The following is a 23,112-nucleotide window of genomic DNA, read 5'->3' as shown; positions in this document are numbered from 1 at the left end:
ATTGCTGAAAACGAGGCAGATACCTGTTCCTTTACAGAAGCTAGAATGGTTGTGGCAGTAGTCTCTGGTTCCATGCCCGGGCCCGTGGAAGCCTCCTGTGCTGTCTGCGGCAGCCCCTCCTCCACCATTGGGCTCTGCTCAGGGGCTGGCATTTTGCCTGCAATAACAAGATTTTAATATAGTTTATATTTTCAGCCAGTGATGTTTAAAATCCAAGTTTTAAGGATTATTAATTATATTCATTTTTTTCTAGAAGCTTTCCAAACTTCACTAAATTAGCAGAGAACTTTGCATTACTCAATCTACGTTGTGTGACTGTTTCACTTTCACAAATGGAGACCAGAATCACCTACATAACTCAAGGGTTAGGCAGGAGCAAGCACGCTGCATGATGCCTCAAGATTATTTTAAAAAATACTGTTTTGTGGTGGTCAATAAAACTAGCACAATTCAAGATGCATGGAAAATACTAGTGTTAACTATTAAGCACACCCAGGATTGGTACGAGTTTACCACATGCAGTTTTCGGCACAGAAGAATGACACATAACAGCAGACTGCTCTGCTGTCAGGAACAAACTATGGAAGAGACTAATTATGGTAATAAAAGCTTAATGGGAGCAATGCTTCTAATGCTCTTTTTGCAAAAGAGGAAATTAAAATGCTGAAGTTAAAGCAATTGCCCCGGGCTATGGATAGTGTGGAAAGGACTGACAGGATTAGCATCCAATAATCCCAAGCTGTGTTATTGCAGAGGCAGCACACTAAGAACTCCAATCCACGGAAAAGAGCAATTAATTTGTTCAATTATCAAAGTCACTATTAACCAATATTACAGAGATAGTTACAAAGTGTGTTTAACGCTTTGAAAACAGCAAGTAACTGGCATTCACAAAACTGCTACGCAGATACCATGCTTTAATTTTCTTCAGAAAATCATGCTTGTGAGGTCTAATGTTAGAAGTAATCCATATTTCATTTTAGATTTTCAGAACAAACTCACCCAATATTCCTAGGCAGACAAACAGGAACAGATTCCTTCCCCATTCCATTCATTATCAAAGGGAGAGGAGATGCTTAGGCTGCAAATGGGCTCTGAGGCCAGGAACGGACCCATGAGACCCCTCCGTGTGGAGCTGTATCAGCCATGAGCACCTGAATGAGCACAGGGCAATGCACAGGATCAGTGCACAGCTGTGCTGCAGAGCTGCACGTTTCTGACAGGGTTGAAAGGGGACTTGAGTTGACCCTGGAGGGATCTCTCCTGGGATTGCTGGCCTCTTGCGAGGTTTCTCCCTCACCCTGAATGCAGAGCCCAGGCAAAGGCAAAGCCCTGTGCTGCTAATGGAGAGGTGAGGTGATGGTGTAAAAACAAGTGGATTTCTTCTGTTCTATGTACAGCAGCATATGGGCTATGAGAGGAATGGCTCCTCCTCAGGCCCATGAGCTCTTCTGGCACTAGCACAGGCTCTTTATTAACCACTTTGTTCCAGTCTGCTAGAAGAGCTTGTGACATGGGGTTCATGTGCAGTTTCACATTAGCCACTGAGGGATTCAAAGAGTTTTTGGAGAAACTCAGGTGAGATGAGTGATGAGAGGCAGTGGAGCAGTCTTGGGGGCAACCTGTGGTGCAGAAGCCTGGTCACCCACCAGTTTCCACCACTGCAAATGGAGAAAGAAAAGCCGCTTCCCAAACACATCGAAGAAGGAGCATAACTCAGAATGGCAGGACTTTTCCCCCTCAGCACCCTGCAGGTGAAGCACAGGGAGGCTGCCCTATACATACCCTGAAATGAGCCTGTACGAACAGCCCGTTCTTACCATACATCTACACCACACTTATCTTCTAGAACAGGCAAAAGAAACTGCACAAAAGTTTCTGCTGTCAGGACTGCACAAGGACACCTGAACATGCTAGCCCAGATACACCAAGAGCCACAACACTCTACTGCCTTCTCCCCACACACATGGCGCTCTCCTCACCTTCCCTCCCCACAGACATGGTGCTCCCCTCGCCTTCTGTCCCCACACACATGGTGGTCCCCTCGCCTTCTCTCCCCACAGATGTGGGTCTCCATCACCACAGACATGGGCCACCCTTCCCCACAGACGCGGGTCTCCCCTCACACAGACATGGCACTGTGAGGACCACGTCACGCTGTCCTCCTCATGGCCAAGCCCTGTGGCGCACAGTGAGCACTCCCTCCTGCCCCACGGTGAGCGTGCACTCCCTCCTGCCCCACGGTGAGCGTGCACTCCCTCCTGCCCCACGGTGAGCGTGCACTGCCTCCTGCCCCACGGTGAGCGTGCACTCCCTCCTGCCCCACGGTGAGCGTTCCCTCCCTCCTGCCCCACGGTGAGCGTTCCCTCCCTCCTGCCCCACGGTGAGCGTGCACTCCCTCCTGCCCCACGGTGAGCGTGCATTCCCTCCTGCCCCACGGTGAGCGTGCACTCCCTCCTGCCCCACGGTGAGCGTGCACTCCCTCCTGCCCCACGGTGAGCATGCACTCCCTCCTGCCCCACGGTGAGCGTTCCCTCCCTCCTGCCCCACGGTGAGCGTGCACTCCCTCCTGCCCCACGGTGAGTGTGCACTCCCTCCTGCCCCACGGTGAGCGTGCACTGCCTCCTGCCCCACGGTGAGCGTGCACTCCCTCCTGCCCCACGGTGAGCGTGCACTCCCTCCTGCCCCACGGTGAGCGTGCACTCCCTCCTGCCCCACGGTGAGCGTGCACTCCCTCCTGCCCCACGGTGAGCGTGCACTCCCTCCTGCCCCATGGTGAGCGTTCCCTGCCTTCTGCCCCATGGTGAGCATGCACTCCCTCCTGCCCCACGGTGAGCATTTGTTCCCTCCTGCCCCATGGTGAGCATGCACTCCCTCCTGCCCCACGGTGAGCGTGCACTGCCTCCTGCCCCACGGTGAGCGTGCACTCCCTCCTGCCCCAGCGCAGCCGGGCACCCGGGCAGGGCTCGGCCCTGCACCATCACCCACGGCAGCTCCCGCAGGGATTCCTCGTGCTCAGCCGAGCTCTGGGCTCGTGGGTGTGCTGGGACCTCCGTCAAGTGCAACTGGAACAGAACTCACTCTTGACAAATAAAGCGGCACTAAACGCTACCTGACTTCCAAGGTGCCACAAATGAATAACCAGACATATCTGGCTATTTTTGAAACACTATTTTCATTGGTTTCAGCTTGCAGATACAAAGGCTGCCACACTGAGCCTATCACAAGCTGCATGTCAGATGGGCACTAAAGCTTCAAGGACCATTTCTACAGAACTCATTAAACAGCAAACAATTAGGCAAGCAGAATAAAAAACAACCTCTAATAGTTATATAATAGAATTTTGAAACCTCAAATGCACAACTTTACGGTTTTAGAAAATGGAAATTGTTTTTTCCAAGTTTTACTTCTGAAAACTAACTCTTTAATCAAGCAGTAAGAACCCAAAGCACAGAATACAAGTCACAATTCCATGTGTCATATGTTATTTTTTGTATCACTTACCATAGTTTTTTTATGACTATAACTCAGTGTTTCAGGTTTCTAAATGACCTGATAAATTTGCAAGCACATCAAGTAATAAAGCTACCCAATCAAGCCTTTTCTTCATTTAGAAACATCTGCTAAGCAATCTAAAGGACAAGTGTCAAAACCTCGTAAGTTACACATGCCTTTCTTTCAGAAGGGGGCTGCTTGTTGGTCCACGTACCCCACCGTGTCTCCACCTGCACGTAACAGGGCAGTACTTGCTTGGGCAGGGATCCTGTTTGGGCCCTCCAGGAGAGAAGTACAAAATACAGCAATGAAACAATCTCAATTTGGCTTTTCCACAGTTTTCTCTCTCTTCTCACCCCAACACTGTGAATAACTTCTGCAGCAGATTTCTGTAATAAACCAGTCCAGAAAACATCCCTCTGAGCTGGCTGGAAGGTGTACTAATTCATTGGAACATAAAATCTACCCAGTATTGAGTATATAATAAAAACATCCGCATAAAAACCAATCAAATTAATTATTAGTGAAGGTGTCAGTGTTAAATGTACATCTATCTCAGTGTTAAGAGATGTAATCACAGACCTACACCCTTTCACATAGGCAGTTGTTTTAACTGATGTTCCTTCAATTAACACATTTCTTGGCGAAGTTACTGATTTTCTAATCTTGATTCCAACATTAAATAACTGCTGGCTCTGGTCCTACAAACACTTAGGTACACACTTGAGCTAATAAACAAGTCTGCTCATCCCTCCCCGCCCTGCTGCCAGGCCCGTGGGCTCGGGTGGCAGCACAGGAGAGTAAGGGAGCAGGAGAAGCTCTCCAGGGCCCAGTCCCCACCCCTACAACTCTGTCTAGGGATGCTGCTCAAGGACAGCAACTCACAAAGTCAAGGCAGGTTCTCATCTTCACCTTATAGGAACAGGAAATAGCAAGAGGAGGTTTTGTGAGAGCCTTGAAATCCGGTATGAGTAAGAAATTGAGAGAAGTTAATACAAAACCCTCTTCCTTCCCTACACAAGACTGGGATTCACCTACTCAAAATACTCTCTGGACTTGTGCTACCACTCATTTGAGGATAGATAACTGATTCATTATTGGAAAACAGCCAGATTCCATGCCTCAAAAAAATTAGGTTGAGAGTAATTTTGCCTGTCACGGCTGAGCAGTCAGACATCACCCAGAACAGGAGAGTGCTCCCACATTTTTCCCAGGCTGTCCAAACCCTCGCTCCCCACAGCCCCATGCTGTAGTTTCCCAGGTCCTGCCCTCTCGGCAAGCCCTGGGCACTGAGGGATCAGGCAGTACACACAGGCACCATCAGAAATGCGCCTTAACGCTTCCCTGCATTCCAGGTCTTTTGATTATCAAACTGCTCCTGCACTGAAGATCTAGGATCTCTGTAGCCACAATGAAAACTCAGAAAATGTATTTTACTGTTTATAGCTCTGTTAAGCGCATTTCAGCACACCTGACTACATCTTAACATCACTGAACATCAAAGGTTACACACTAAATTCTCTATTGCAAAGAATACACAAGAACTGGAAGCCTTAAATGTTCTGGAATGATCTTTTGGTGGATGCTGCAGAACTAAGACTTGTGCATGGTGTAAATGTCTCTAATAGAGATCAAGAGTATAATGTGAGAAGCTTGGAAACATGGAGAATTTGTTGTGCATTCCGGTCTCTGGTAAAAAAAATAATGTCTTTCAATCACTTAGATAATTTTTCAGGAAAATACTTAAATAGTTCATCTTGTAGCATAAGTCCAAGAAAATTCTTAACATCTGTTCTGAATTTTCAAATTCTCTATTTAGAATTAAAGACCAAAAGCAGCGATAACCTTACTCCAGGCTGGCATGTCCAGATCAAGCGTGCAAGAAAGACAAAGCCGCTCAATTTGAAGCCTCCAGTTTGAAATACCCCCAAATAATTTTGAGAACAGTGGTTTTCCCAGCCCCTCTGCTGTAGAGACTCACTCCAACAGCTTTATGAAACCACACAGTAAATCAAAGCAGAGCAAACCAAGCCACCATAAAGACTCAGCTTTCTATCCATGGAGGGTCAGCAGGGACCAGCACATTGGGCAACTGCCCCACACCTAAACACCTGAACAGCCCCACAGCTGCCCCTTCAGAGGGCAGTGCTGCCTGCACTGCGCACCCCCTGCTCTCTCCTGTGGCTCACGCAAGCCCCGGCTCCCAAAGCCTCGCAGCCCTTCTCCTTCCACAGGCCCTGCGCTGGGCTGGGCAGAGTCACCCAGCAGCAGGCCAGTCCGGGCTCTCACACTGCTCCCAGCACACAGGGAAGGAACCTGGGAAATGCCTTCTTTTGTGTCTGACTGACTGCTCAGACACTGCAAAGCCAGCAGTTCAGGGAGTTCATCTGACTCAGCCATGCTTTTGGGGACCAGAGACGGGTGTGTCTTCCTGAGCCAGCTGATCTTGCAGCCAAGTAACCACTGACACAAGGAAGCAAGAACATGCTACTGAGAAACAGAGAAGAAATATGAGAAATCACTAAACCAAGTGTAGTAAACCATAAGTTAAGTTTTCATTGTCATTAGTCTCTACTCCCCACTTTTCAGTGCTCCTCCTGTTATTTTCTTAGACATATCCAGACAGCTTGTCAGTACTGAATAATCCCACTTCTTTTAGTGCAGGCCCAAGAAAAAGCCAGACCTTTTGAGGATTGATGCCAGATAGAAGTGGTGCTTTTTCACAACCTCCTAATCCCTTCCCTTCCTATTCCTCCTGCCTTCCTTACATTGGTTATTCTTCCACATTTGCTTCTTACCTATGTTCCCTGTTTCTGAGCCTCCCCTTGCTGACCTGCAGCCAGTAATAACAGTCACCAGCACAATTCATGCTGAAGAGGTAATAAAATTCTTACCAACTCTGCCAGCTAGGACATGATAATAACAATAATGTAATAATAATAATGTAATAATAATGTAATAATAATAATAATAATAGTAGTAATAATTCATGAGGGCAACATGCAAAAAACAATGAACACCCTCTTATCACTGAAAATCCTCATATTTATCTAGCTACAAGGGTAATTCAAGGAACAACAGTGAATTACCAATGATATTAGACAAATACTCATTAGTACAGAGGGGAAAAGGCTCCTATAAGCTAAAATCATCTTGCTGGGACACTAACATTATTTACTACATGACAAAGTTATTCTTGCATATCTACACTTAGAGCAGCAAGGCAAATCTCAGCTCTTGGTCAAAGCCTCTGCTCATCCTTTACAGTGTGCATGAAAAGTCAAAACCTGAACGAGACATACTATGTTTCTAGTTTTTACAGGAAGGTATGATCAAAATTTATCTGTTTTCAGGTTCCTTCACAGAGCTGTGAGAACACTTCCAGGCAGGAGCAGTTCCCATTGTTCCACCCTGCTGCAAGGCCAGAGCTGCTCACCTAAGAACCAGGCAGGGGTTCACATGCTGGAGCTTCCTGCAGCCGAGCCACTGAACCACTCTCTGCGTTCTGTCTGCCAGCCTGCAGAATGTCTCTGGGTGGAGAGGCAGCAGATGACAACTTACCCACTTGCAAAGATGATGCAAGCAACTAAAAATGGATTCTGTGAAAGATGGCTCCAGTGTTTACATAAAAGACAGGGTTTGAAATGTTCAGATGCAGTAGGGGAAGATACTCCAAACATCAACTGCAGGCTAGCCACTGTGTTCAAGACAGGTTTTCTTTATGGACATTAGTAGTGCACAAGTTCATGCGGACTTAAGGATGAAATCAAGAAAATAAACACGTTATCTGATGAAAACACAGAAGAAAGTAACTTCAGTAATGGCAGGATAAAGACCACCTGCACAGTTGTGCAGACTGAGTCCCATAGTCAAAAAGGAAACCTACACACACCTGACCTATTGCCTGAGAAATGTGGGAGATGTGTTTAACTGATTTACCACTAAATGTAGCCTCTTCCTAATCCCTTTTTCTTTACAACACATATTTTTTGGTTTTTTATTTTTTGTTTTTTACTTAAATATATGCAGGTTCAAAAACCATTTGGTACTATGTCCTGATTAAAATCTTAAAATGTACATTACCCTAGCATTTGATAAACATATTTTTGTTACAGTTCCTAGGAAAAGACAGTTTTTTGGGTTTTTTTGGCTGATGGCTACATACTTGAACTCCACTCCAGTGAGCAGGCAAGATTCTACATCCACAAATATCTAGTTGTAACATGCTCATGAGACTAATATCTTTTATAGCTTTCAAGTGAACCATTCACCAGAATGTATCAGACATGTATAGCAAGACAACCATTCTGAATAAAGACATATTTATAACCATGTCCTTCAAGGCCTGAGGCACTGTCTGTAGCTCACCTGAAAAGAAGCCTCTCTGTCATCTGAAGGATGTCTGGAGAGCATTTACACTTGGCAAACGTATGAAGCAAGAGAAGGTAATGGCAATAAATAGAGTTTTCAGTAGTTTAAGTCAACAAGGGTCCATGACTTATAAGAAAAAAGAGACCCCAAATCTGAACCTTCCCTTTGGGCCATCCCACACCTATGTTGCTCTTTTCTGCTGAAGTATCCAAATCCACTGCCATTGAACACAGCCTCATCAGAGCACAGCTCAAAGCCAGCTCTGCAGAACAGCAAACAGACAGCAGATTGATCTTGAGGGATGAAGTTCAGTCTCTCTTCTATCGCAGACTGAGGGGGAGGAGGGACACATAGCACCACAGAAGCATTTTAGGTTTTCCAAACAGGCTGTCAGGTGACTAGGGCATTCATCAATTACTCATTCAACCATGCACAGAAGGATAAATTCTCAGTTTGGTGTTGGAATAGATGCAATTAATGCAGGTATAAAGTCCTTCAGAATGAATTTCACAGAACAACATGACTTGCAGACTGACAGCTGAGAACCTGCAGCACAGGCATGCTGTGCTGACAGCACTGCTGCCCTGAGCCCCAGCTCCAAACAAACCTGTACCCGCTCCATCTCTCACCTGAAAACTACAAATGAGCAAAGGGCAATTAAAATGACAATGGCTGTAAGTACAGATGTGACACCACTGCCAATCACAACGATGCCTGCAACCGCTGTTCAATTTCTACTTGTATTTTCTCCTAGCAAAATTATTGCTGAAGTGTGACTATGTTATTGCTAGAGAGAATGCTCACTACCTGCAAGGAGACATGCCTCAGCTGGAAGTATTAGCAATCCAAATATATGCTATATGCCTTCATAAAAGTATGCTTCTCAATTTTGTCATATAGTATATTTGAAAAAATATATATTATTTACATATTTTTATACAAAAACATAAATGATACAAAAAATTTTCTCAATGATAACAATTATCAGCTACAATTCCCATTACAAAAGACAGCTGGAGAGTTACAGATTTCCACAGCTCCCTGTTTGGACAATGCCAGTGTTTGAGCACTGTGTGTCACAGCATCCCTGAGATGGTCTGGAGCTGGCTGCTACCAATGTCGGTCATCTCCTGCTTTGGAAACCCAGCAGCTGTGAGCAGCGCCTGCCCCTGCACAGCTGTGTGCCCAGGGGCACCCCAGCCCGCACATCTGCAGGGACGGCCGTGCCCCAGGAGCGAGCCTCGCACCGGCAGCGTCTTTGGCACGGGCACAACCTGACCGTGCCCCTGCAAAGCAAAAACTGACACTGCTGAAACCCTGCTTTCACTCAGGGTACATTTATGAGCTCTTCAGTGCTACCCATGGACGTTCCTGCCCAAATGACCACTACAGAAATGTCCAATTCTTGCATACCATAAACATAAATTGAGGAATACCACTGTTTTCCAATAAACATGGCTTCCAATTGGCAAAAGTTTTACTAAAATGAAGTTTCATCAATTACTAAACTGCAGATTACTCTTCCTTTTGCCCTGAATTAGAACTGCACAGCAAAACTCTGTTTGCTGCCAAGAACACTCTACCTGCAAACTTTTACATTTCAGCAAATGAAGTTCTCTCCTCTTCTGTTCTCCAAGCTACAAGTTAAAAAACTCCTTGAACGTAGAAGCAAAATATAAGAATTAGACAACATGTGGAGAGTCTGGTTCTAGCATGGCTTAAAGAAAGAGGCCATGAAGGTATACAGTTGAGGGAAAAGTAAAAGGTAGTTGTAAAGCAATTCCCAGGCTTGATTCTATAAATAATTAGGCTCTCTCAAGCACCACTTTATAAACAATAAGATTCTCAGACAGTCTTCCCATAACAGGCAAAACACTCTGTCCTTGGGCTCTCTGGGAAAAGATAGCTACTCTGGGAACAGATATGGAGGTTTTGGGAACTTTTCATATCACAGTGACAACGCTGGTCCTGTTTTCAATAAACAAATCATAGGTATTGTAAACAAAAGGAGGGGTTAGAGTTTTCTCTGTTAACCTATCATGAGCTTGGATTTTGCAATATGCATGAAGTTAATTAACACTGTTATATAAAGTGGCTGATTGATCAATAAATCGAAGTCAATGCTGACCAACGACAAGGTGGGTTGGCTTCCTTCGCTTTCAACAACAAGCATCTGGGTTTTCAGGCCACAATTTCCAATACTTCCATCAGTTCTCCAATATCCCAAAGGTGATATTTTCCGATGTGCATTTGATTTTGTTCACCCGTCAAAATTGAAAGTACTGTAGTAGGATTACACATAACTACTCTAGAGATAATTTACTGCTTCTACTAATACTTTTTGAAGAGATGAAGAGTTGTGAACACCAAAACTTACAAATGATATCATAATTAGAGGAGATCAAGGACAACTGACTAATTTGAGGAAAACCACAAGGAAAGATGAATGAGCCAATGTTGATAAACACAAAATCACACAAACTGTTCCCATCCAAGTGACCCATATGCCTTCCTGTAGCAAGGGTAGGTGACAGAAACACAGCTACAAAATTAGGCAGGCTCAGGTTAGAGTGCCTGGCTAGGCAGGAAAACCTTTTGCTGAAGTGCCAGAGGGGAGAAAAGTCAGGTCAATGGTACATTAAATAATGTCAATAATTGTAACTATACTCCAAAACAGACATCCACAGTGCAAAATGTAGGCAATCTAGCATACAGCAACAAAAAAATCAGAGAGATAGAAAACGATATATTGAAGGAATGAAGATTAAGTGTGGAAATGGTCAAGAAGCAAAACAAATACTGAATGAAGGCATATGGTTCTTTGCTAATGCTCAGTTAAAACAAGGAGAAACTTTAAGAACAGCATTCACAGGCTTCCTGTTGTGTGGCAGAACTGCATCTTTAAGCAGCACTACAAGATCCTAAGCTGCGATTTTCTTCTCACAGTGAAAAAGATTTCTTCCTGTAAAATCTGCTAAAGGCATGCAGTTTTGTCATGAGATGGCAACATTTTGCCATCAAAGTTTACCAGTTGGAGATGCAATTTAGATAGCTTTCCTGCCTCAGTTCCTGAAAGACTGAAAGTATGACTCAAACGTATTTTAGATGCTAACATCAAAGGAATCTCAAAGAGTTGCCACAACAACACCAATCTTATTTCTACCTTTTAATTCCCTGCCCTATATTCTAGTCACATGCTAATTCCTGAGCAGGCCAATTAAGCACACCAAAACCAGTAACAGGCACTAGAAATTCATGTGTTAGGAGAAAAGCGTGGGCTCGTTTTATCAAATCTACCTAATTTTGTTCAATGACTAGAGCACTAGAGAAACACATTTGGTGTAGTCTTGACGCTGCCATGTGGCTTTGTGAGACACAACCAAGAAGCCAAGGTGAGAGAGCCCTGGGGAAAAGTGAGGTGACCAGGGCACCTCCTTAGGAAGCTGAAGCCGAAGCAGCAGTTTGCTTGCACGGAAAGGCAGCTTGGGAGTGGGCTCTGCCACAGCCGTGCTCCCCGGCACAGCGGCAGAAGCTGGCACTCGTAGGCATTCCAAAGGGCATGGCTGGGGCAGGGGACACACAAGGCAGAGGTCAGGAACTACAGGAGAATCCAGCTTAGAACAAACAGCAAACTCAAACCCAACCGACCCCAACACACCAAACACTCAAGTCTGCTCATGGACCCCAGCAATACCCAATTTCCCATCACCTCCCACACACAGCCCTGCCTCACCCACACTCCAGGTGATGCAGGTGACACAGAGAACCCAGTCCTGCATCAAAGCAGATATGCAAAACAACAGCTCTGAGGAAAACACAAAGCTGGGATGCCTGTAATCAAAGTACCTTCCCCTGGCAAAGAAAAGAGAGGGAAAAGAAAAATAAGGTACCTCACTGATCCCTCCTGCTTCCTTTCCATTTTGCACTGCACTGAAAAGGCACAGTCTTCCCAGACTGCTTCACTGAAGTTTTGTGTACCCAATTTCAAGCTGGATCAATTGAAAAGTCAGAAGAAAGCAACCAAAGCAAAGCAAATTTTATGCAGAAGTTGCCTGTGTTCGAATATAAAGCAGAGACTTTTGGGAAAAGCAGTAACAGCCAAAATACTGAAGTCACTGCAGGAAAGGCAAAATAATAATCAAGGATAATATTTAAAAGAGCTACAGCTTCCTTCTTGCCAGTATCAGACAACATAAATTACATTAATTATTTAAGTGCTGCTGTCTTCTCTAAATGGAATACAGGGGTTCCTTTTTGCCCTTCCAAATTCAAATGAACATGATTTTTTAGATCATTTCACATCTATACATAATAGAAAAAATTAAATGTTCACACTTAGGATTTAGATATGGCTGAAATTAATACTGATATATTTAAATAAGCATATCTACCAACAGTGAAGGTACAAACTCAACCAGTTATTTTCACTGTACTGTAACACAAATCTCAGAATGAAGGATTTAAAAGTTTTGCTAAAAAGCAAAGCCTCTCAGTAACAAGGAAGGAGTTGGAAAATTACGCAATTTTAAGTCTTAAAAAAATACAACAATTAATTAGTGTTTTAGGGGATTTCCACTTTCAAATCTGAGAAAGCCTGCTCCTGCTTGCTCTCTGCAAGTCCAGGAGAATGTCAATACAACAACTCAGGAAATACACTCCTGGATGACACCAGCAGAAAAGAATGCACTTCCACCACTTGCGAGATTGCTCTTTATTGCTCTTTTATGTAAGGCTTACGGGGTAATTGTAGTTAGAGGCATATCTTTCCAATTTTAGAATGTCTTAGTTCAGCTCCTTAAGAATACGTGCAATTCCGAGAGCTGCTATTGCCCTGTCCTTTCCGAACCGGCCCCTCGGCAGGACGCAGCACCGACCGAGCCCCTGCGCGGAGGGGAGCAACCACCAGCACCCAGCCACTCGACTGCAGCAGCTGGAAATATATGGCACACAAACCATTTATGCCACCTAAAATGAGCCATTTTTGTAAGGTGCTCTAAGGCAGCTGCTGGTTATCTTCTCGGTATCACAGACAGCAGGATCGATTACAGATAGTAACAGCATGCCTATGCACCTAATAGCATTTTCTTGCCTATTTGTGAGAGACCACTTCAAACCCAAAACATTTAAAATTGAGCTTTTCAGCAAGAGCACAGGAATTCCACCGACGCTCAAACCATTGGTTTTTATTCTTTAACTTAGTATAATATAGGACATTCTCTATTACTTCAGTTCTCATACGACCTAGGAGGTGAAGCTGCAAATACCAGAGCAAATGTGAACATGCCCAGCAAGGAGGGGCAAAAGTAGGCTCAAAAAAATCTACCTTACACATACTGTGTTTAAAAGAAATGTGTAACGCTGCACTTTTGTCAAACTTTTTGACAAAAGCCCAACAAAATCTTGATGAAAAATGTCATATATATATATATAGTCTGCACATAATTATTATTTCAAGTAAGGTTTTTCAAAGAAGCTGCTTCTTTAAAATGGTAAATACATTTTGTAAGTTGTTTCTCCACAGTAATACTGCTGGTTAATTCCAAATAACACTCAGCATACATCTTCTGATGAATACTGTCAAAATATTTTTTACATGCTTTAAAAGTAGCCCTCAGCAAGGTTACTAAAGCAGACTTCAGATCAGCACATTCCCGTACAGCAGGGTAAACATGCACACACATTACCTTGTCCCATTTTTATCTGTTCTTAATACTGATGCTGCTGCTGCCTGTCATCATGCTCTTGGTGAGCCACAGAAAGGAAATGCCCAGGAATAAGCAAGAAGTCCCTTGTCACTTATGGTCATCTTAAAAGACAGTGTTTACTTACAACTGAACTGACAGAGTACCCTGCCCATATGCCTTGGGGTGGCATCCTGAGAGCTGCTGTCCTTGGGCACTCAGGGACCCAAGCACAGCTGCCTTGAGGCAGGGCAGCCAGCACCCACACACAGCACGAGGGCTGAGCAGAGCCATGCCAGGCTGACAATCCAGCCCAGAAGAAGCCAGGCTTCCTCCCAGGAGTACTGTCCTGGCCACACACTGCTGCTGTGACCCCAGCGCCAGCGACAGTAGGAGCACTGTGGCACTGCTGGCACACCTGTGCCCCTGCGGTCAGAGCAGTGCCAGGGAGCCAGCCCTCATCTTGGAGAAGCCAGTCTGATCCTCTTTCAAAGCCAAGATCACTACCATCACTAGCCCTGTCCTGCACAGGAATGACAAATGAAAGCATTCAAAGAGAGGAAAAAGTGGCAGAGCTGGCACAGGACAAAGCTCTGACACAAGGCTGGTTACTTGTTCCACACCTAAGGCCAACAAACACCATGCAGGGGTGGGACAAGTCTTTAGAATCCATTATCCTCAAGTAAGTCTTCATGAAAGTGAAACTGTTTACTGGAGTGGCAATATGAACTGCAGGTTTCACAATGAATTCTAAAGAACTGATGACCCAGCCTCACTGACAACCTGCTCAAAGCTACCAACTTTCAACAGAAAAAAGAGGCTTCCTTAGTGAGCCATCAATTCACTGTCTTCACAATAGACTTCTGTCGTATTTGTAATTTATTAGTTACAATCTTAATCCATCTGAGAATTGTAAGACCCACTGACCAAAGCAAAATTCAAAGGATAGGAACAGTCATGTCACCAAGAGAAGTCAAAGAATGTAATTACCTCTCTGAAGGCTGTAACTGGAGTTCCTTCACATGACAAAAGACAGAGGTTACAGCATATCCATTAATGCTGTTCAGTCAATCTCCAACAGCAGAGAAGAGAAAGCTGCTAGTAATGGCCACTCACACTTTGGGGTGCGAGCTCTGTAAGAAAGAGATACCACCGGAATCTTGGTCCTGTGAGACCCAGCTGCTCTAGACATCAGTGGAGGCATGAATAATCAGCACAGTGGTGGGGCACAGCTTTAATTTAATGGATATGGTGACAAAAAAATGCAGTTAAAAAAGATTACTCAACAAACTTAAGCCTAAAAGACAGAACAGAAAAAAATCAGTTGCCAAAATTGCTATGGAGTGATTCAATTTCTAAATGGAAAGACAATTCAAGTAGGCAGAACTGTAACTTAAGTGGTGGATTTAAGAAGAACCAGTCTTACAAAATAGGCAACAATGTGGTGATATGAACCAGCTGAACCCAGCAGAGCTGATCTACTGCTCCCAAATAAATCCATAGCTATCCAAAGCAGTGGAAGGGATGACACACAGAGGCATGCAACTAAGCTAATAGAGGAGTCCTTATCTGGGAAGCATACCTACTTTTAAAAAGAGATACAAATGCAAAAGAAGGTTGATGTTCCCTTCCTAGCCTAAGGGGAGAGGAGAAATCTATCTGCCTGCTGCTGTTTTCCAAGTCAAATCATAATGGAGTTATGAGAAAGCTGGAGACAAGCAAGCTAAAGCAGCACAGCAACGATGGATGACATAAACATCTGTCTGCAGAGAAAACACAGCCAGGTAACAGCCTAGCAGGTACCTCAGACAACGGTAAACACAGTCTCTGTTGTCAAATGACCATCATTATGCATGCAGCCTGCTTAAGGGAAGGAAGACAAAGAAGTAGAATTCACTTCTCCATCCAGAGAGAAGTTTCTCCACTAGGAATTGCCTTGTGATTGATCACTCTTAACACTGGCAAAACAATGGGCTTTCATATCTTCCAAATTTGGGGGGGGTTTGGTAGGCAAGAAGGGCATGGGGCATTAATCTCACCAGTGCTCTTTACCCAAATCACAGACAGTGAACAACGACAGTTTCTGTGATGGACAGCAAGGCCATCACCAAGACGTAAATGGAGAGAAGAACATAGCTGCTCCTGTGAGATGGCCACAGTAACGGCACATGCTGTTGTAGAGGGCATCAAAAACACACTTCCAGCAGAGAATATGAGGTGTTGCTCCCCTTAGAAGTTAAGAGGAAGTTAATGGAAGTTAACTCAGCACCTGGCACAGGCCTTGATTCTCACATTTGCAGTCGGTTCTGCTGGTCTGCCTGAATTCAAAGGCTGTCATGATGATAAAGAAACCAAATCCTCCTTTTTCATCACCAGAAACCTTTCAAAATAGAAACCGAGAAGATACTGTTTTCTACGAATACTTGGTGTAAAAATAAGGACAAGGAAACATTTGAGAGAAGACCAAACATGTCTTAAATGACCACAAAAAAATGTATCACTGTAGCTACAAATTAGGAAATTTCCTAGTGAAACGAACATTTTGGAAAAGTAAAAAAGTACAGTGAATATACCATTTGAGAATAGAATTACTGGTGGCTATTTTCTCCACTGTTGTAATTGCACTGTTAGGATCCTAAGAGAGGATTTCTATCATACTGGTACATCTGACTTATTTTTTCTTATTTGTACAAATAAAATCATATCTAACTTAAGGGGAGTCAAACTCCTTCAATCAGAGTTAAACCAGCAGAAAGTAGCTGGCTCCTCTGGGATGTGTTTACAGGAGTACTGTTTTGATTCACATTCTGCTGGCATCCCTGCAGCTGGAAAATGTTAAGGTCAAATCAAGGTGATTTGCTTGCTTTCCTCCTGTAGCAGGGCCATTTCAGTTAGGACTCTAATAAAACATACACCTGTATCTTAACACAATAGCTCAACTAACTAACAACCAAAGCTATTACTGCATTTAGCATCCACCCATAGCAATGCCAGGAATGTCTGCGTACCCACAAAATCACACATTCAAGTTCCACCTCATTTAAAGTACAAGCTGGCATGTGAAAACCATTAGTTCAAGTCACTTTTTCTCCCTCCTCTAGTACTGTGTCAAGACTTCACATCTTGGTTTAAGTTCACCTGGGACAAAGAGGGATCTGATCCTGTCAGTCCAGTGTAGGAGCAAGTCAAGGCCACAGCTGCTGTAACCCACCCAAATGAGCATCACAGTTGTAGCTGTGCCAAGATAAACAATAACTTGGGGGACATGCTGATTGTCCCCTACCCAAGTCATTCTGCACACACAAGTCACAATTCTCTTTGAATCTACTTTGTAAACCCACAGAGATCCTACGCTGCAGGAAGTCTGACAGACATTTTCTTTCATCTAGAAGAAGAAATGATCAATGTTGGCCAGGTGAGAGGCACAGTCACTGCATCTCCTAACACACACTTCCAGATAAAAAAGGCAAAACAGAAATAAAGCCAGGGATTAGCACCACCTCAGTCAGCTTCACAGGCCCACTGCCAGTATCCTGGACAAGATTAATCATATCAAACACCAGCTTTTGTTTCAAGGAAAACTGAGTGAAAAACTGATGAACACCTAAAACTGAAAGGTTGCCATTAGTGTTCATAAATCTATGAAGTTGTAAGTTTCACAAATTTAACACACCAAACTGATTCACATTCATATTGAAAAAGTACATTGGCAGAGAGTCTGAACTTTGAAGCAAGGCTGTCCATCAGTAAGGGCTTTGAAAGGCAAACAAAGTCCCCAACACTACAGAGCAGAGAGCTGCTCACTCCATGCGCCATGTGAGAGATCAGTCAATGCATTAACAAGCACTGTATTCCAAAAAGCAGCATATCCTCAGTGACAAACATTGTCTTCCCACCGAATTGTGCCATTTCAGAAACGGAAAAGGTCCAAGTATCACAAGCACATGGTAAACTGAGCTATCCACAAACCCTTCAGAACAGCTCCGGTGCAGCAGGGCAGATCCCTGTGCCTAATCCCGACTGACAGGGACCTGAGCAGTGCGAGCTCTGTGCCCCGGGGCTCTCTCCCAGCCCCACTAGGAAATGAGCTGGCTGCACAAACACTGCATCTTCCAGTCTGGAATCACTAGATTCAGCTAAATTATGGGGACCTAATTGTAAAGGAGATAAATTCCAACTCACAATACCTTTTTTGAAGTTGTGTAAAATAGATAAATACTCTGAAGGAATACCAAGCATTAGCTGTTTCCTAGAAGTTTTTTTCCCATAGTCTGTAAGGAATCTTTTAAAAGCTCCAAGTACGAGTGATTCTTGAGACAAAAGAAATTGCAGAACAGTGGTTATTCATCTGTTGTCTAGAACCAACCAAATCTTGGTTCTGAAATACAGGTAAAGCAAACTTAACAGTTTTGAATTTCAACAGACTAAACTCTTCTATAAGGATTTTCACCTCATGCCTCGGTGTAAGGATTAATAAAATACACTGGCAAGTATAAATCCAAAAGACAGTGGTACAATGGGAGGGTTGATAAAATAAATGTTGTAACGACATAGAAAGTTAAGAAGCCTGTGTAGGCATCCCGAGTACATCCCTGCTCTCCTCCTGCCCCAGGCTGTTATAAGTTGCCAGAGCACAGGCTCTGGGGCTGGTTGTTAATTAGTTCCTGGGCATTAGCAGCATGACACAGCAGAATTTTCACAGGTAGTATTTATGTTTGTACTAGGGAAAAGGACACACCACCCTTGAATTTCTGGACTTACAAGGCATTTTTGCTTCCAAGATAAAAAAAATTCCAAGACAAAAATCTCTATTCTGGCTATAATTCTGTGCAAGATGCAAACCATTTGAGTCAGCTAGAGGATGGTTTTAAGTCCAGAGACCAAAGCTAAGGCAGCCTCTGCAAGATCCTGTGCAAGGAGGGAAACAGCCAAACGCAATCCATGCAGCAGCACAGCTTGTCTCCCCTTCCTCCAACATGTCTAAGTTTGCCCACTAAAGACTTGGAAGTGAGACAGACACGTCAAATATTTGGAAAGAAAACCCTCACAGGCAGGTGGCTATTTGCCATGCAGACAACAGTAACAAGTTCTCCCAAAGGCCTGCCTGTGTCAGGGAACCTGGGGGAAGGAAGAACCAGTTATCAGCTCCAAGAGAAGCAACTCTAGAAGTGATCTGCTCAGAGTTAGCAGTTCTTCATTTTGTGAGGACATCCCATATGAGCACAAGGCAGCTGCTGGCCTGTGGAATGAGGCCTTCCTGAGTGCTGCACAGCTGAAGGAAAGGCTCTCTGAACTTTTCACACCAGGGCATTCTTCTAAGGCATGATCAATCAGCTTCCATGCGCAAGGAAAAAGGTCGTGTTTATGCTTCAAATCACACAAAGTGTCTGTGCAGCAGAGTCCTTTGTTTTCACCATGCTCAGTCACAACACCAAGTTGGAGAACAATCAGTTTAGAAAGACAGGATTCAGTAAACTCTGAGTAAACAGCTCCAAGACTCAGTGAAGAGCTGAGGGCTCCGGGTGTTCCTGCAGCAGCCCCGCCTGGCGCAGGGGTTTGCTGTGTGCATTGGTGCACGCTGGGTTTCATGCAGCCACTGGTGCTCCGAGCTGCAGCTTCCACAGCTGCTCTACCTGAGAGAGGTGCACGCAGCCCGACCAACACAGCCTTCACCACATGGTCCCAGTGAACTGGGAACACCTGACAGGAGGAAATACCATCCCACAGTGTGCACTGCTGCACAGAAAGCATATTCTTCAACTTTCTAAAAAACAAACAAACAAAAGCCCCTGGAATATTGCCACAGTAAAATAAAACATTTTTGTTCTGTTGCAATATGACTCCTGTGACACATTGAGATGCAGAGAAAAAAAAGGAAAATTCTGGAAAAATTGCAATAACTTGAATTATCTTTGCTATCTGAAAAAAAGGAACTTGCTTTAGTATTTCAAATTTCAGTCTGAAATACATTAATATTTATATTATAGGTTAAATCAATATACTAGTAATACAAAACAACTCAATATTACTATATTAACTAGTACAATGAACTGTATCACTAAAATAGCATTTGCTGCATTCTAACAAGGCAAGACTTCCTAAATATAATGCACTTCACACCTCCTAAAAGCAGGAAGTTGTGATTCAGGATATCTTCTTTTGTATCTATATTTACAACAGTAAATAAGTTATTTAAAATCTCCCCATTATGAACAGCAATAAATGCATTAAGTTTAATACAGAATGTTATCCTCCTCCACAGTGTGACTACATTTCCAGACTGGATCAATGCAGCAGCAGCTCCCAATGGACAGTGGGTGGTTCCTTTCAGAGCACTCAAGTTAGCCAAAATAAAACTCAGCAGCTCATCAGACAAACCCAGCTCCTGGATTCAGTGTGCCTTGCTAATTCAACACTTGTAACTGCATATCTTCAGGATTTTTTTTTTTTTTTGGGGGATTTGGGTCTTTTGTTGTTGCATTTTTTTGATTTTGTCTCAGTTTCAGTCCATGACCTGGTGAATTTTTTCCTGCTTAAAAATAACCTGGGTTCCACAACTAAATTAAAAAACTCTGAGTGCTGAAAGACTGACTACGTCAGCCTGAACAAAAAGCATTCCACAACAGGCAGTGCTCTCTACCAGAACTTCAGAACTTCCTTAAGTGTCAAGTTCTTGAACCACAGGAAGTTTTTCTGCCAGTATCTATTCTGTGAAAAACACTAAACTAGGATTTTTTTTAAAGTATCTTCTGGAAAAGAATGTATTTAATGACAGCAAAATTTCCCAAATCTCAGTGTTTGCTGTTGCTATGATTTATGCTAAGGAACAATAGCAAAACTAAAAAAAACTCAGAATTTTCTTTCTTTATGTGATAGTCCCAATAACACAGAGCAAATGGGCACATCTCACAAGTCTACAAGTCAGTCTGAGATTTCTGGGTGCAATGTTTTTTCATTTCCCATCCAAAATAGAAACATGCTCCCAGAAACAAGTGATGCGTTGTACCAGCCATCTCACTGCCAATATTTTAAATTTCAGCTGCAATATGGAACTGGGTATTTTCATTACAATAGTTACGGGGACAAAGCTGGATATGAAGGCTGTGGAGCAGCAGAAGGTGGCAAGTTCTGTCAGTATATCTTTGATTAAGGCTGAATCAAATTACACAGTCCAGGTTGAGTACTGGCTCACAAGGACCCTGGATAAGGTGGGTGTTACAGAAAGGCATGTTTTTGGTATCTTCTCCAGTTGTTTCATAAGTTTTGCCTTTGTGCCTGTAAGCTCTGTGGAGCATGGACTTATCTCCATTTCACAGAGGGCTACGTCAGTTTGGAGTTTAGGCACCAGCATGATACAAATTAAATCTCCTTTCACAATAGGCTATAAGTTCAATACTGCTGTGTATTTGTCAATAAGAATACAGGTAACTTTGTTTTTAAAAAAAACACTATGAAAATACTAAGTCTTTCTGAGATTTGTTTCCCTATGTACCTTCAGATACCATACAAAACTTGAGCATGAATTAACAGAAGACAATTGTTGAACACCGTCACATAAACACACCTGTACACAGAATGCCTCCAATTAGCAGTCCAGTGCTCCACTTGTCCAGAAGCCACTGAAATCAGTGCCATTACATATGCTACCTTGGGTTCATTTTGTGAAAGATACGAAATGCTTCAGCTTTAAGCCTGTCATATTGACATGGAAGTTAAAGAATTATCATTTGTCTGAAACCATTTCAGAGAGAGGTGAGTTTCTGTGGTTTTGGTTTTCACCAATCAGATTTACCTGTATGATAACAAATGTGCCAATACTTAACTCCCAGGCTACACAACAGGAAGTTCTGCCAAGGCAAGACAGTGAAGAACATGGGTTTGGAACTGAAGAGCATCTAGGATGCATCGCCTGTGGCTGCCTTCCTGGGAAAGAGGACAGAAATCCACCACAAAATGGAAATCTCCCATTCACATCTGATTTCTAGCACAGATGGCATTAAGTTACATCATACAGAGCAAACTAAGGGATAGATTAGGTGCTTTCTATTTGGACACGTGTAATGCAAAGCATTTGAGTCCATTTATAAAAACCTGTTAAAAGCATATCCCAGATGACAGTATTTGGCTTGCCACACTACAGACAGAAGATGAGGAGCTTTTGATTTTGCTACCCACAGAAACAAACAGAAATCTAGAACTTGTTTAATGCTTCTTCCTTGTTCCTTACAGCTGGACCTCATAGGACAAAAGGTGATATTTGGCATCACATCACAGCTCCTTCTTTTCCTCGCTTGCTCCCAGACCTGTGCTACTCCTTGCCCTACCTGCACTAGGAAAACTGCTGGAGGTGGCCCCAGTCAGTCTAAGGGCATTTCTTGGACCAGCCTGATGCACAGCTACCCCTACTGCCAGCCAGCCAGCAGAGGTGCCCCAAGACGAGCAAATCCCATCAGGGCTCCCCCATGCAACGCTCTGAGGTGCATCTCACTCATCAGGGAATGGCAGCCTGGTGCCCCAAACCACTCTGCACAAACTCAGCAAACCCTGAAGGCCAGTTCAGCCCACAGCCTGCACAGGGGCTGTGAACCACCTGCCTCACACATCCCACAGATCCCATAGCCACAGGGGCATTTCATGCACTGCCCACAACCACCAACCCATTCACAAACAGTAAATACATTAAAAATCCCCCCACTGAGCTGCGATGCAAAATGCAAGTTTCAACTTGTGCACCTTCAAGGAATTTACAATAGATTCCTTTCTGCTCTTTAATAATGAATTCATCACATCAATCAAAACATTAGATCAACTATAATGTTAATTGAAGGTTCACAAAAACACACTGCATTTCAGTTAGAACACTACATGGAGGGGGGGTTAATTTTACTTATTTCTTGAATAATGGTTTAATGACCCTCAAATTAAGTAACAATGGTTTCATTTTCTCCACTAAAATAAAGACATATTTTAAATTATCTTTAAAAGCAATTAAACAGGAAGTTGACTGGTCTTCAATTCCCTGTAAGGAAATTTCTTACCTAGCTAGGTAGAATCTCTAAAATGCTGCACAAAGTTAAAAAAAGGGGGGGTGATCTGTAAGAGATGGTCATGGAAACATTTTGGAGAAAAACAGCAATTTCTTTTTCTTAATACAGTAAAATTGCTTAAAATTAAAGTAGGAAAACACGTGTATAATAAAAGCATGGCAAAAACTCTGTTAAAATGGCACCTTGTTTAAAGACGCCATACTCAAAGAACAGATTTTTCCCAGCTTTCCAAAGTCATCTTTGTTTTCCTGTAAGAGTGGGATGCAATGAAGAGGACCAGAAAGTTGAAGACAGCCCCAGACACTCTCCACGGATGCCGGCAGCCACGGGCTGTGCCGCGCCGCTGGCAGGGAGGAAAGGCAGGACAGGCAGCAGGGAACTGGCCGGGCCGGTTCCCGCAGACACCACTCGCTCTTCAGGAAGGAGGGCTGACTCACACAGCCCATCCTGAAAGGAGGGCAAGCCTGTGCTGGAGTCACCTCCCTGGGCCTGGACACATGGCTGCTCTGGCCCTGGAC

General features: G+C 43.7%; 1 protein-coding gene across 1 annotated transcript in view; it reads right to left on the bottom strand.

Moving 5' to 3' along the window:
* The window catches only part of PKP4 (plakophilin 4), a 66,036-nt gene that overhangs the window by 38,555 nt on the left and 4,369 nt on the right, over positions 1 to 23,112 (bottom strand). The window contains exons 2-3 of the mRNA XM_058809925.1: positions 1,003 to 1,154; positions 24 to 157 (exon numbers count right to left, since the gene is read on the bottom strand). Of these exons, the coding sequence (XP_058665908.1) occupies positions 24 to 157; positions 1,003 to 1,051 (183 nt within the window). The 5' untranslated portion in view covers positions 1,052 to 1,154. The remainder of the gene's footprint in view (positions 1 to 23; positions 158 to 1,002; positions 1,155 to 23,112) is intronic.

The sequence above is a fragment of the Ammospiza caudacuta genome, chromosome 8 (genome assembly GCF_027887145.1).
Source record: "Ammospiza caudacuta isolate bAmmCau1 chromosome 8, bAmmCau1.pri, whole genome shotgun sequence".
NCBI classification, from domain to species: Eukaryota; Metazoa; Chordata; class Aves; order Passeriformes; family Passerellidae; genus Ammospiza; species Ammospiza caudacuta.
The sequence above is the reverse complement of the archived record's forward strand: the minus strand, read 5'-3'. Positions and strand labels throughout refer to the sequence as shown.